General features: G+C 44.1%; 2 protein-coding genes across 2 annotated transcripts; one reads left to right on the top strand and one right to left on the bottom strand.

Moving 5' to 3' along the window:
- Positions 1-3,391: 3,391 nt before the first annotated feature.
- On the top strand, positions 3,392-4,353 carry CCR75_002155 (uncharacterized protein; the record flags this gene model as incomplete). Its single annotated transcript, XM_067960254.1, has 2 exons — positions 3,392-3,509; positions 3,566-4,353. The coding sequence occupies 2 exons, from the start codon at positions 3,392-3,394 to the stop codon at positions 4,351-4,353; spliced, it is 906 nt and encodes a 301-aa protein (XP_067816265.1).
- A 77-nt stretch (positions 4,354-4,430) lies between these two features.
- Positions 4,431-6,441, bottom strand: CCR75_002156 (uncharacterized protein; the record flags this gene model as incomplete). Its single annotated transcript, XM_067960255.1, has 4 exons — positions 4,431-4,692; positions 4,749-6,138; positions 6,194-6,281; positions 6,352-6,441. 4 exons carry the CDS (start codon positions 6,439-6,441, stop codon positions 4,431-4,433), a joined length of 1,830 nt encoding a protein of 609 aa, XP_067816264.1.
- Between the last annotated feature and the right edge of the window lie 8,889 nt (positions 6,442-15,330).

Here is a 15,330-nt window from a genome sequence, read left to right as displayed (position 1 = left end):
TTGGGCCACCAATAAATCTGGCTTACAGAGCCGTAGGTCTTTTTCCTACCGAGATGACCACCAAGGGCAGTATCGTGTGCCTTATATAGGAATGAATACTTCAAATCTCCATCATGAGGAACAACGACACGCGAAGAGTCCGCAGTGTCTGTTCAATAAAGCAACATGTCGTTTTTGATAGAAATCGATGTAACCCTGCACGTAAACGTGCTGGCAATTTAATACCTGAATCAAAGTTCCTTAGAGCTCGTACCAGAGCTAAACACTGTTCATCTTTGGCGTAAGCCGAACGGATTAATTCAGGAATAGGCGACATGATAGTCGTTAAATGAGAGAGCTCATAATCCGACCTGCGTGATAACGCATCGGCCAAAGTATTCTGCTTGTCAGGCTTATACGTCTCCTTGAAGTTGTATTCCGCGAAAAAGTATAGTTATCGGGCCATCCTCTGTGAGAGATGGGGCGACTTAGTCGCCGTGCGTAATGACGCGTGATCTGTATATATCACAAACGGCTTAGAGCCGAGCAGATGCAATCTGAATTAGACGAGAGCATACTTCATAGCAAGTAACTCTTTGTCATGAACTGAATAAATCTTTTCCACAGTTTAAGCTGTCTAGACTTGAACGTGATAACACGTTTACGCCCATCAACATCTGTTTGTAACAGAGCACTACCAATAAAAAAATCCGATGCGTCACAGACGCCAATGAAAGGCCAATTATTTGGATTTGGCAGTGCCAGGATCGGGGCATGGTTAAGAATATCCTTTATTGATCGAAAAGCATTATGTTCGGTGCTAGTCTAGCACCATTCTTTATCCTTCCTAAGGAGATTAGATAATGGCCTAGCCATATCAGCGTAATTTTCGCTATATTTGTGGAAATAATTGGCGAGACCCAACCTCTCACGCACATCCTTTTGGTTTTTAGGAACCGGCAATCTACTATGGTTTTAGCTTAGCGGGATCCGCTCTAAGTCCTCGCTATCCAATGAAGCATCCTAAAAAGGAAGTTTGTCTGCGCCAAAAAGGCATTTAGATGCATTGGCAAACAATTTATTTGTGCGCATTCACTCGAGCACTGCTCGCAAATGGTCTTAATGGTTTTCCATATCCGATCGACCCTGCTCCGCAGGACAATGGACAAAAATGTCATCGAAATAAGTCTGTGCATAACCTCGATGAGGCCGAAACAGTTGCTTTACTAGACGACTAAATGTTGCCGGGCCGTTGGAAAGCCCTTGTGGTATAACCAACCACTCCCATAACATACCGCTTGGGGTGCTAACCGTTGTAAGCGGGATATCGCTAGCTCGCAAGAACAGTCATAAATAACCATCGACTAAGTCCAGTGCACTGTAGGTCGGAGTTGGAGCTCTTTCGAGCTTTACGCGAATTTCGTAGGGGCGGCTCGTTTACCCTGTCGAGTCGCTAGGAGCCGTGCTCGCATGCGAAAAGCCGGATCAGGCGGTGCAAACATTCAAATCATCTGCTGTTTCAGCGAATCTCATGAGGGAAAAGCGTCATATATGAACGTACTGCACGATAATTCCCACTCCATAGCTCTACCTCCGAGTTTGGAAATGGCCATAGCCGCCTTTTCCGTTCTGTTAAGAACAAGGGCGGAATCAATGAACATTACCACCTGCTTTATCCAAAAAGGGAGTTTCCCCCTCTTTTTCCTCAAATGTCTTCACATTTACAGCTAGAGGGTAAGCAGCCCTCGGTTCTGAGTCAGGTACCGAGATGTATCGGGTTGGCATAGATGCCGCTAAGTGGTCCTGTACCTGACCGATCAGGAAGACTTCGTATCGCATGAAGGCTTGAAGCCTTGCATGCAGGACCTCTGGTCCCTAAGAGATAATAAATTCCACGTGTTCAAGCCCAAATAAAGTTTTGAGCTTGCCATAAGCGGCGCGTTGCGCTTCTGACAGTTCTGGAATCTCTTCCATTTTCGTGAGGGTTTAGTCTTGTAAAGACTCAGGCTTAGATTTTTTGACTACGAGTGCTACCAGGTGTAGCGGAGCTACCTCGCTCCTGAAGTCAGAGGCAGACTTTTAGACTCAGAGAGTCACTAAGTTCTATTGATCTAATGGGTTTTACAACCCAGGGAGTTGTACAAGCTATTAAAGCTTCAGGAATCCTAGCTCAAGAGATTCAGTGGTTCGTAGAACCAAGTGGTAACTAGTGCCCAAGCGGATATACCTAAGAAAGGCTTCTATCTCTTACAGATCAATGTGCAAGCCTTAGGAAGGCACAAAACGCTATAAGATCAAAAGGGAACTGCACTTCATCTAATTATTTAATTTAAAACCTTACCCTAGCTAATTTAAATTAGATTTTCGGCCGCCAGATATATATCTGGTGGCGACAACATTAGTTACCCATAACAAATGGGATTTTAAGTATTTAGCTATTTAATAGAATAAAAGGGTATTTTACCCATGAAGGAAATGTGGTCCTTGGACGGACTACAAAGTGCTACCAGGTGTAACGGGGCACTACGACCTGTACTGCTTCAGTACAAGTCCACTTCGCACTGCTTCAGTTTCGAGTGGTGCCTTACGTTATTTCACGTACACTAGTACGTGCAGAGGAAGACTTCTCTTTAAGGTAACTAGCTTAAAGAGGGTAAAATGAAAACTATATTAATATATTTAAGTATCTTTTCTTTCTATCTGTTAACTCTAACTTAATTATAAGCTAATACTAAACGTGCAGCTGAATTCTTATCTTATCTTATCTTATCCTATCTGTCTCTCTCTTTGTTTATCTCTACAGCTGATTAGTCTGCGGAATAAATACATATAATGGTCTATACCTATTTATGGATAAGAATTCTGAACATTACTATATAAAGTAATATCCTTCAAATATTATCTACCTTTTAGATAATATATTAATTAACAACCTCTGGGTGTTAATTTCATGTAACGATACAATATTACACTATCATTTTGTCCGTGATCAAGTCAAGAACAAGGTAATTCAGCTGGAGTGTATTGAAACCAAGTTACAGCTCGCTGATTTCCTGACCAAGACAATTTCGATAAAGAAGTTTCAATTTCTCGTGGCCAAGACCAATATTGGAAACTTCTCGTCGAGGAGGAGTGTTGAAGGTGGAACATCAGGCGACGGTTCGTTGTCGTGCTGATGTGGCGGTTACTGTCGTGAATGACACAAGAAGAAGAGCAAGCGAAGTTGTAACATTAAGTACGTTACATGTATGAGGGTTTTATAAGAACGAATTTACTTTCCATTTTCCAGTGTGTTGTCATACCCCAACAATTATTGCTTACATATCCAGCAGATTTTCTCAAAAATATTTCGCTTCGGGACATAAAAAATGACAACATTGTTACCATTGCGTTCGTCGAGAACGATAAAATTATGGTTGATCAGACGAACAATTTCGCGCACCTGTTGCCCCCATCCTGGACCAAACATGTGCAATTATGGCTAGAGGATGACATCCCATCCTTCGATGTCGGTGGCTTTGTGGTCGGCGGTGCGTCTTTTTGTCCATTTGACCGGCACAATCTTTTACTTATTTTTGCTGCACAGAGGAACATGAGACGGCGCTTTTACTAGGCAAATCGGAAGGTGTGCTAGCTGGCGTTCCGTTTTTCACAGAAGTGTTTCGCTCTCTTGATTGTACTGTCGAGTGGCTGTTGCAAGAAGGCGAAGAGGTGAAACCCAGCAGCGTACTGGGCGGTAAAGTGCCAGTGGCCATTGTCAAAGGAAAGTGCCGCCAGCTACTGCTGGGCGAGCGTACAGCGCTTAATATCATTACTCGTGCCAGTGGAATCGCCACACAGGCTCGGAAATCTGTAAAGCAAGCGCGTGCACTCGGTTGGAATGGCCACGTGGCTGGTACCCGCAAGACGACGCCAGGTTTTCGCCTTGTGGAGAAGTACGCGTTGTTGGTTGCTGGCGCCTCCACTCACCGCCATGATCTATCGCAGATGGTGATGCTCAAGGACAACCATGTTTGGGCAGCTGGTAGCATCACTAAGGCTGTGCAAAGAGCCAAGATCGCTGCCGGCTTCTCAATGAAGATCGAGGTTGAGTGCCGTCGCATTGAGGAAGCGGAAGAAGCCGCAAAGGCTGGAGCTGACATTATAATGTTGGATAACTTCGAGCCAGAGCATCTTAAGGCCACGGCCGCTGAACTGAAGAAACAATTTACTCATCTGCTTATCGAAGCCAGTGGCGGCATCACGCCCACGACGCTCAGCCAGTATTTGTCGCCTGACGTGGACATAATCAGTCAGGGTCTCCTCACTCAGGGCTACTCATGCCTGGACTTTTCTTTGAAGATCCAAAAGTCGGAGGGCGTCTTAAAGCTGTAAAGTTTTATTGAAATGCTTCATTACCTAACTATTACGTTAGCGTTGACAACAATGTCGATAATTGAGAGCACTACCACCTATTTTATTGAAAACTGTGCAAGTCGCTCGATCACATGCTGCACATCGCTGGTTGCATTTCTGTGATTGCTGCCTCGATTCCTACTGTCTTTATCGTGCGTAGCTTGATTTTCATGTTGCATTAAGCGCACGACTTTAGTAAGCCAAGCGCAAAGCGGCGCAATTCGGCGTAAGAAACTGTCGATTGTTTTTGTGTTCGCATTCGCTGCCCGCCACTCTAATTCAACAAGCAACTGCACTACAAATTCCGATTGAAAGGCCCTGGCAACATAGAGGTTGTGAGTGCAGTAAGCCATGCCTAGTGTCAATTTTCTTACTGTTTTGTCGCTACTGGAGTGAAGCGTCGGAAAATATATTCAATCGACTCTAGCACGTCCGTCTCGGCCGCCATGGATCTGTTTTCACTTTGAGCCGACAGTTCGGTGTCAATACTTTGTAAAAGCCAAAACCAAACAAGCCGTAGCCGCAGTAATGGAAGACACCCAAATTTAGCCCGATTTTGGTTTAACCATAGAGCTCCATTTAAGATACTAGAGACCTTGAGCTTAGACGATACTGTCGTAACTAATGCAGTGATTTTATCGACCGTCTCAATGCGAGTAAAGGAGTAAAACCAGCCAAAAAAAATAGCGGCACAATGCTCTACGGCCAGATTGTCGCCGGCCTTTCGATCGATTTCTTTGCTGCTTAACTCGCCATTAAACATCGCTTCAAGTGCTTCATGTAGTAAATAGGGCCGTTCTAGAATCCCGATCCACTCATATTGCCACATGATATCTGAAGTGCTACATGTTGCTTGTAGCCGCTTGAGAGCACTACCAATTGTGACAAAAACGCTTTTTCGTTGGCTTTGTGACCAACCGCGTGATCGATTCATCGGCGGCAGTTGGGTCAGCAACTGACGATTAAACAGCTCAGCAGCGTTCTGTGGCCGTGTGCTTTGCGATAATGCATTGATAACCTCCATGCTACGACAAGATGAAAGAAGGTCTACGTGATCCCGACACCACTCGACAAATGTCACGTAAAGTTGTGAATACTGACATAATGTTGGGGTTTCTGACTGAGAGGCACTTCCTCGAAACATTCGATTAATAGGTAGTACTATAGCGCTGATCGAGTTAAATGGAGTCCGATGAGCTTCCAGCATCCATTTCTGCAAGTGTGACCACCAGCTCGGAAGATGGTTTGCCCATACGCAGGCTTGGCTTTCTAGCGATAGAGCATCGAATAAACGTATTTTTTGCACCATCGTGCCCTCATCTACCTGCAATTGCATAAATGATCGGCTGAAGAGCCGTTGAAGAAAAGTTGGACCAAAAGACAGAATCTTTAACCTCCCATTCAGCGCAGATTCAGCAAATTGTAAGAAATATTCGTCAATATGCAACATAGATGCACACATTTCCATCACATCGGAAAGTTTACTCTTTTCATCCGCGATTCTAACAGCTGCGAGCAACGACTGATAAATCTCAATTTGCACGTCTATCGGTCTACATGGCGCCGACTTGAACAGTTTTGTCTGCATCTGCCGCAGAGAATTCGACAACATGTGAGGCTGCAGTATGAGCTCCCTGAAATTATGAGACTGAGTCTTTTGAGCTTCAAGAAGTGTTTGAATGGCCCAATTCCGAGTTGAGTGCAGCTTCATCACCGTGTCATGGGGTAGCTCCAAATCAATGGGAAAAGAAATCATTTCCAACACTATACAATATACGCCAGCGTCAAAGCTGCAGTGGTAGTTATAAAGTTTACTTACGGCCGTCAATTAGTTCTTGCAGCTGCAATGAATTTGCTTTCGGATTTTTTAATAGCTCGTTAAGCGCCGCCAAAATTAAACTTGGGAACTATAGTTGAGCAATTTTTGGCATGGTATTTTGAGATGCCAGAGCAAAGGGCAGCAACTTTTTATCGCACCTCCGCCGTTTCGAGTGCAGACTTATAAGTCTCTAGGCTCTGCACAGTCACCTTAATCCAGGCGAAGTCCCATGGCTCTGCGGTGCTCATGATAATTATCTTCTGAGGCTGTATTTTTTTATTCGAATAATGAATATATAATAATGCATGTATCTCTAAATTGACGGGAATTATCCCACATCCTGCTATTTTATGCAAATGTGATGTGCGGCATCGTTTTATAGGAGTCATAGTACAAGACGATAAATAATGGAAAATTTTCCATGAAAGTATAGTCTTATTTCATAATTTGTCTTTTAAATATCAGCAGCTAAATTTCTAACGGAAATATAATTTTTGGTCTTTTATGTTTCTTTTAACAGATGACGATGCACCCGGCTAGGTTTCGCAAACCGAAAGAACGCAAGTTTGATGGTTATCAAACTACTTAGAAAAACATAAAAAAATATGCTGAAAAGTCAAATTTAACAACTCAGGGAGTCGTACAAGCTATCAAAGCTTAAGGAATCCTAGTTCAAGGAATTCAGGGTTCGTAGAACCAAGTGGCAACTAGTGTCCAAGAGGATATACCTTAGAAAGGCTTCTATCTCTTACAGGTCAATGCGCAAGCCTTAGGAAGGCACTTACGCTTTAAGATCAAAAGGGGAACTGCACTTCATTTAATTATTTAATTTAAAACCTTACCCTAGCTAATTTAAATTAGATTTCGGCCGCCAGATACATGTCTGGCGGCGACAACATTAGTTACCCATAACAAATGGGATTTTAAGTTTTTAACTATTCTAGATTAGAATAAAAGGGTATTTTACCCATTAAGAAAATGTACCACAATCAAGGTTCTCCAACCGATGTGTGCCCCATTACAGTAAGCATAAGGTAAACCCTGGATAATTTTACTCGCCAAAAGGCACAGGTGTAATAGGACTGGTGTCGATACCAATTACCTGTAAAGCACAATAGATGAAACACGTCACCATTTGGGTACTTCTGGAGGTGGGTACGTCTTATTGCAGCCACGCTCTACTTAATACACTTCTTAGCACAGCGAGGAAGCGGTTTGAACGTCGTCTCTCACGCGCAGTGAGGGTGTTGGTGAGCGCCTAAGCGACCCTCACTCAACGAACTAAGTGCCTTGGTTTAAGTGACGTCACAGAAGCGGTAATCCGGCTCCACGCGCGCATTTGAAAAAATTCAGACTGATTTATATTTAATCAAATTAAATATAAAATCTATTATCTAATCAATAGATGCAACCTCTGTCGATAAACACCCCTACATTGGAGCGTATTATTTTGATTTTCTCGGGTTACGAATGACGCCAGCCGTCATCCCTTTGCAATGTGAATGCACCTATAGTAAACACATACACAAGAATGGGTCACCATGTAATCCACACTCGAGTGGCAGGACTAAGTACTTCACATGAAGCAATTGACCATCCTGTTAAGCACACCAAGTGTTCTTAACGGGTTTGATGCTAGGGACTGTTAGGTTGGTGGTCAAGAAGGCGAAGTGAGTGATGAAAAAGGAGCTCATGGTCTTTGTTTGCTAGGAAATACATCAGATCCTTCGCGGAGCCGTAATGTCCCTGCTCTTTTTCTTTATCTTCGTTTTCAGTCCGCCGACTGTATCGTGTTGTCCACTTGCACTCGAAAAGCGGGGTTCGTGACATCAACAATCGCACAGAACGGCAAGACTAACATTTCTTGAGTGGGAGAATTCCGTAAAATGGGAAAGAAGTTTCAAATGCTTACTAAAAAATTGTTTAGGTCAGATCGGTTTAAGGAAAGTGACATAAAGGTTAACAAGTACCTATGTGCATTACACACAAGGGTGGGTCACTATGTAATCCACACCCGAGTGGCAGGTCTAAGTACTTCACATGAAGTAATTGACCATCCTGTGGCAGGTCTAAGTACTTCACATGAAGTAATTGACCATCCTGTTAAGTGTTCTAAGTGTACTTAACGGGTTTGTGTAACTTAGGGCAATTTATGCACGCTACAGTCTTCGGTGGACTCCGATGAAATGCAGCAATTTTGGCCTATGTATCTATGGAACGACAACTCATGGATTCGAGACGGCAAAAGACGCAAGTTGACCATTCAAATGAACAAAACAGTACGGTCAAGCCTCATCAAAGAGCTCCTCTTGGCACGGACGGGACTTATATTACACGGGGTTCGTATCACATTGGCGACAGGGATCACCAAGCACCATACGATACAATAACATGGGCGGTGGGTAATGTCAATCAACATTAGATGCCCAGGCTTGGCCATTGCAGCAAAATGCGAGACAGGAAAGAACTTAGATCTCAGACACTCACCCGATCTCGAAAATATGTACTCGTGGAATAAAGTCTTGCCGGGGTCGGTTCATGGTGACTATGTCGACAAGAACGGGAATAAGTCTCACTCGATAGGCCTCACATAAGCCCCCAACGGAATACACTGGCGAGTCGACGAGACAGGAGGGATGCCGTTAGATGTAGCGACCGATATCGGTGTGCTAAAAGAAGAAAAAATGCAAAATGGCTAGTGCTGCAGGCGTACCTAAGTAACCATATCGACGGGCACAAGCGGAGCTAGAAAAAGGCGTCACGGGTCTATTACAGAAGATCAACGTAAGATCAGAACAAGACGAGCTCCAGCACGCGGTGTTACGACAAACACTCAAACAAGTGTGGAGCCATCATAACGAGATCACTGAATATCAAGTCTAGGTCAATTTTCGACTCGCACCTCCGCAACTGAAGCTGTTTTTTAGGCCGGGAGAAAGACGCCAGTTGCCAAAAACTCTGCCAGGTTAGGGTCAATAAGGGACTCCTCGGCAATTTTCTCAGCATACCCCCTGCGCATAAGGGTGTTGGCAGGCGCTAACAACGACCTGGACAGGCCAAACTGTGGACACTAGAATCATGCGAGGCATTGTTGGGCCAGAACACCGCTACAACTGTCACCCAAGATCACTACGCGGCTTCATAGAGCATTTGGCAACACTGCAACAGATTATGCAGCATAATGGTCGAAGATGTGGTGGATTTTATGCTAAGTATGCATTACGACCCTATAAGTCCAACAAAACCTGTAACGGGCTCTTTTTGCTAGTACTGGTAACAGCTCTAGTTAACCTACACTGATTACTGTGAAGGTGGAGCGCCTCGACTTCTTCACGTACACGACGTGCAGAGGAAGGTTCTAAGTAGCTAAGAAGTCTTAGCTACTAAAGGTAAATTCTTAGGCTTTATAATGAAAAAGTAATACTATATTAATATATTAAGTTCCTACGTAACGATCTTCTATCTACTACTAAATTTATTACATAAGTAACTAACTATGTATGGCGCCTACTTACGCACTGCACAATCGTTTCTTGTGATAATTGGCGGGGTTGATTCAAGCTTAAATCACCTAATCAATAGAATTGATGTTTAATTGCGTCAATTCCACCAAATTTCGTACTTAAAATAATATGAGTTCTTCCTCTTATAGGAAATATGTTTGTTTCTCGGGCCTTCCCTAACCAACAGTCGCAATAGTGACTGATTAGGAGTGACAGAGACATGCTATTATATTTCCCCCTGAGAACTTTCGCATTTATTAATTGGTTTCTTATTTACAAAATCCAATTATATTGCACATTAATTTTGAATACAATGCGTTTGCGCATGGTAACGATACCCGTGCGTGTCGCCTATGAGGCAGCAAATCTGGCAGCCAAACCGCTCAGTTTAGCTGTTAAGGATACAAATGTTTCAGTAAATGCTAATGCGTCTACTGCGTGAAAAAAATCATATTTTACTTTCATTGTAGGTGACTGAGCCGAGTCGGTGTCATTGCCCGACTCCGTGGTAAATGTTATGGCCTCCGGATTTACCAGGTCCATGCCCGTTGACCTAACTTGACAACCTGTAAGGTGATGACGAGGTTGTTTGACACTTCGTCAGCCCATTTTGGCGCGGAGTCATCTTGTGATGACTCCATGGACGACGATAACTTTGGTGACCTTAGTATGTATCACCAGGAGCGAAGTGATCGGAAAAGTCACTTCGGTAAGCTTGCTACTAGTGGTGTTAGTATGCATTACCAGGGACGAAGTGATTCTAGGGATCGCGCCGATAGCCGTGTAAGCGTCGCATGATAGTTGGGAACCTCGCACGACATTTCGACAAGACCCATCCTCCTCGACGGAGGGTCCATCAGAGACCGAGTGCTCCCCGCGGTCGTAAAAGGATTGGAGATTCTCAATCCCTTCGAAGATCTCACAAGAGACGAGCGTCCTCCAATGAGGGTCTTAAAGGCAATTTTCTCCTTAAAGGCATGACCTGCACCCTTAAAATCAACAAGAGGCAAGGTATCCCAGCCTCTCTAGACAAACGATGCAGCTTGTAGCGTGCACCGACTACGGTCCTTTTTCAAAAGCGGTCACGGAAAGCATCCAGTTTTTGTCAAGCCAGGCCTCGCGCCTCTGCTTTGCACATTTTGTACAAATGCATTCCGAGCTTGGAACAAATGAGTGACATCCTTGCCCGCTTACATGTGTGCCATTGATGCCGAAAAAAAGCATCGATGGAGTTTCCGTTTCGTCCTCACCAGGCTTGTGAAGACTAGATAAGTCAAATAACGAAACATGTATTGATACCAGACAAACGCGTTAGGTTGCCCTTAACGAACAACCAAGGCTTCATTTCAGAAGCAAACCGCAATCTCTCTCCCGTTGGCTCATGTTAACGTGTAGATACCCTCGCCAACAAACGAGATGATTCGCTCGAATCTAATTCACCTCACGGTGGTTCGAGAAGCGTTCAACAAGGAAACGCTTTTCATTACTCGAATCCGTAAATGGATGTGGATGAGCAGGGAAAGAGGGTTCGTCTCGTTTGCCGAACCCGAGTCAACATCGGGACATGGATCAAATCTTCAAAAATAAGAGGGAACATTGACCATGAGCGATCCCATCATCGCGAGTTACCGGTGACGGTCGATTATGTCTTTCGAGACCAGTTGATATATTGTGCTGAAGTTGGGTCTGACTGGCGAACGAACGGGCACATTAGTCCCTTCAAAACGAGCTAGAGATAGTTCGTCAAAGACCGCATCCTTGGAAGATTTAGTGGATCGTCTAGTTCGTGAGAACTAGACTACTATCATGCTTTAGCTCAGAACCATCCGTCTTTGGCAGACGCCTCAGACCGTTCCGGAGTAATTCGGAATCGGAAGATCCCTCGAATGAATAAATACGGGCGGAGACGCCCGACATTAATGTAGGATGCGTTTGTTTCCTACGATGCAGCTCGATCGTGTACGCATTGCATTGGCGATGTAGTCCACGAAACAGGCGGATTACCTGGGCAGTAATAAATTACCGCCCACATTCGTCATTACACATTTGGTTAGGTTTTTCGCAGACAATAGGCCTAGATAAATGAAAGATTTTAGCTCTTTCATTTTTGTCAGAGTTTCGTTTCAGTCAGTTCACCGCATCAGCGATGGAATTCTGTGCAAAACAGACCAATGCTTCTCTAGCCAGTAGGAATTCATGTGCCGGCTCAGTTTTGTTGTTTTCTTCGGTGCGACCGGTGCGCACTGCGGAAATGTCATTCTTCTCATTAGTGAGAGCATAATTGTTCTCACTAATAGTATTGTTTTCGATGCTGAGTCTTTCAGCATCGCTAATGAAGTCATTAATAGCATTATCGCCATTACTGAGTTTGTCCACTTCAATGTTGATTGAATCAACGTATCATTCGCATTGGATACAATTTCGATAATCCTTTCAAGGTTGCTTGTGGATGTGTTAGGTAATCCATCAACCTATTATGAGCCTTATCTTCCGGATAGGCTCATTTAACGACGCCAAGTAAATGCTGACGACGGAACATATATTGTTACAATAGTGGGCTTATCCTCACTGTTGTTTCGCGCAGACGGCTTATAATTGGGGCGGCGCGAAAGGGTATCAGCGACGACGTTAAGTCGTCCTGGTTTATACTCACAGAGAATTTATATTCCGCAAAGATAGACAACCCTTCGCCATTTTTTGCGAGAGGTATGGACTGTGTACGGCCGTGCGTAAAGACGCATGGTTCGTATATACGATGAATGGTCTATCACCCAAGCGATCGACCCTTAACTTAGCAAATGCATATTTCATGGCAAGAAGATCATTATCATGCACAGAGCAACTGGTTGAAGCTGACGCGAAGGCTAGCAGACGGCGCACTCTGCACCATCTGTATCATATTGCCTTAACGCACAGCCGATTGCAAAATTGCTGGCCTCACAGACCACATGGACTGGTCTGTCTTGGTTCGCAATCGCCATGATTGACGCTTGCATTTAAGCTTTGCTTGATACCCTCAAAGGAACGCTGACAACCAGCGTTCCATGACCACTTTACATTATTCTTTAACAAAGAAGAAATATGTACTGTCAATCTGGCATAAGTGTGGGAGTACCTGTTGTAAGTACGGTGCTAAGCCGAAGAACTTTCGAAATCCCTCTACATTGACTGGCACAGGCCAGTCGGTGATCGCCTTGATCTTTTCCAGATCAGGGCGTACCCACGATGCATTAAAAAGGTGGCATTTCGCTACAAACGAAATACACTTTTGAGATTTACATACAACTTATGCTTACGCATAAGTGTAAGATCCTTTCCGACGTGGGTACGATGTATTTTAAAATCCAAATTTCCGCTTAAGGCTCTGCTATGAACGAAGACGTCATCAAAACAACTCGGTGCAAAATCCCGCCCCGATCTCAACAGATTTAAAAACACATCTGTTAAATGTCGCAGGGGCATTCCTGAGCTCTTGTGGCATAACTAGCCACTCCCGAAGCATTTCGCTTGGAGAAATTACTGCTTCGAACGAAATTTTCTGCTCATACAAATGGATTTGATATAATCCATCCATCCGATCCATTGACGAAAAAATTGTAATCTTTGAAATACCATCAATGCTTGCGTCATTTCGTGGCATCGGCGTTTGAGCTGGTACCGTTGCAGCGTTCAATTTATCGAACGCACGCACAATCCGCCACTCTTCTATTGCTTTACGCACACAGAAGGGCGGATAGCTATGTATTCCATCACATGCCCGCTGCCAAGTGGCCCGCGAAGAATTTGTCGATTGCTAATACTTGTTCACGAGGCTATAAATACTGCTTCATGAAACAGTATTTCAAACCTAGTGTCAGGTCGATTTTATGTCGAGTGCCTTTATCCTTAGGCAACTCGAACGGTACGGATTCTGATAATATACATAATAAGATTCGATCTAATCTTTAAAGAAGGATTGGCCTACACTTGATCCGTTGTTTACTGAGACATTTAGTGTCTCAGCTTCCTCGTTCGAGCTTGTTTCCAAAGATATCTGGGAGCCTTTGACCACAGGTTTCTGGGAATTTATGCCCGCAGATTCTTAGGGACTTAGCCGTTCAAGTTTTATTTGAAGAGTATCTTCCCCAACTGCCTCAAGCTGTGGTAGCGCAACCACTGCGATTTCCTCTACGGTCAACTTTCCAGTCGACCTAGAGCTTTTGCACTGTTTCTTATAGACAAGCGTTTCAAACTTTCTTAGATGTTGCTTTTGTAGCAAACATCCTTGTTTTGTAGCACTCAAGTTATTCGAGTGGTCAAACTTCGACGCTGCCTGCCTGTAACGGGGCACAATGACTTGTACTGCTTCAGTACCAGTCCACTTCGCACTGCCTCAGTGCGAGTTGTGCCTCACGTCACTTCACGTACACTAGTACGTGCGGAGGAAGTCTTCTCTTTAAAACAGTTGCTTTAAGGAGGGTCAAATGAAAACTGTATTTGATATAATTAAGTTCTTCTTTCTATCTACTTAATACTTAGTTAATTATAAAATAATACAAATATGTACTAAAAGTCTTATCTGTCTTTCTCTTTGCGCGCGTCCAGCGCTGACTGGACCGCGGAGGAAGTAAATATAATGGTCTATATCTTCTAATGAATAAGGCTTTAGAATATAACCATTTAAAGTAATATTCTCCAAATATTCTCTACCTTTTAGATAATATATTAATTAACAACCTTTCAGTGTTAATTTCATGTAACGATACACCCCGTTACATCGCCCATCATTCAAACGACAATTACTCTGACTGTCATTGGGTGGAGTGGTCACTACAAACCAATTTATTAAAAACGATGTTGATTGGTCAGATTCATCATTTTTATTCCATCACATGGTTAACAAGTCTATGCGGTATGCGAATAGTGCGGCGCCTTCGGCTGCGGTTCATGCAGCCGCGAGCGACGCATTATTGTCTCTTGCGGCAGACGTTCCGTCTGCCGTAGTGTCATCTTCTTCAGCAACTCTAAATGTTGCAGGTGCACGTGGTGATACACCACGTGAATATGACCCATCCTCGGAGGTCGACTACGAATGCGAGTCGGACAAAATGGCCGACTCGGGGAGAACAGAACAGTCGCCTGATCATTGTCAGACGGCTGACTATGAGCCTTCGAATGTGGGGGCTCATTCGAGTAGACGTGCTGGTAGCATTCGCTACAGCATGTTCGGTTCCGACGACGAGCATGATTCCTCATCGCCAGCACCGTCTTCCGTGCCGTCACCCGCACATATTTCTTTGCGTGGTGATCACGATGGCGTAAGCCATCGTAAGAAAAGTTCTTGTGGTACCCCTGCCTCAGTTCGTACCACTCAGGGGAGTGAAGACAGTAAAATGTCCCATCTCGCCCCTGAGAAGAAGCCGTGGCTTTTGCCAGAACGGTTAATTAATAGCTTGTCTGGAGAAACTTCTCCATACAATAAATATCCCTTATTTATTGCGACAAAGCTACACGGCCTTGATCCCAGCGCGAAAAACTTTCGTGCTGATGAAGATTTTTATCTCAATGCTTTTCTAAAGCATCGATGGGATAGTGGCAACAAAAAGCGAGATAAAGCCTCGGTTATGCAAGCATGGAGCGCGTTCATTCGCAATG

The sequence above is a fragment of the Bremia lactucae genome, linkage group LG4 (genome assembly GCF_004359215.1).
Source record: "Bremia lactucae strain SF5 linkage group LG4, whole genome shotgun sequence".
NCBI classification, from domain to species: domain Eukaryota; phylum Oomycota; class Peronosporomycetes; order Peronosporales; family Peronosporaceae; genus Bremia; species Bremia lactucae.
The sequence above is the reverse complement of the archived record's forward strand: the minus strand, read 5'-3'. Positions and strand labels throughout refer to the sequence as shown.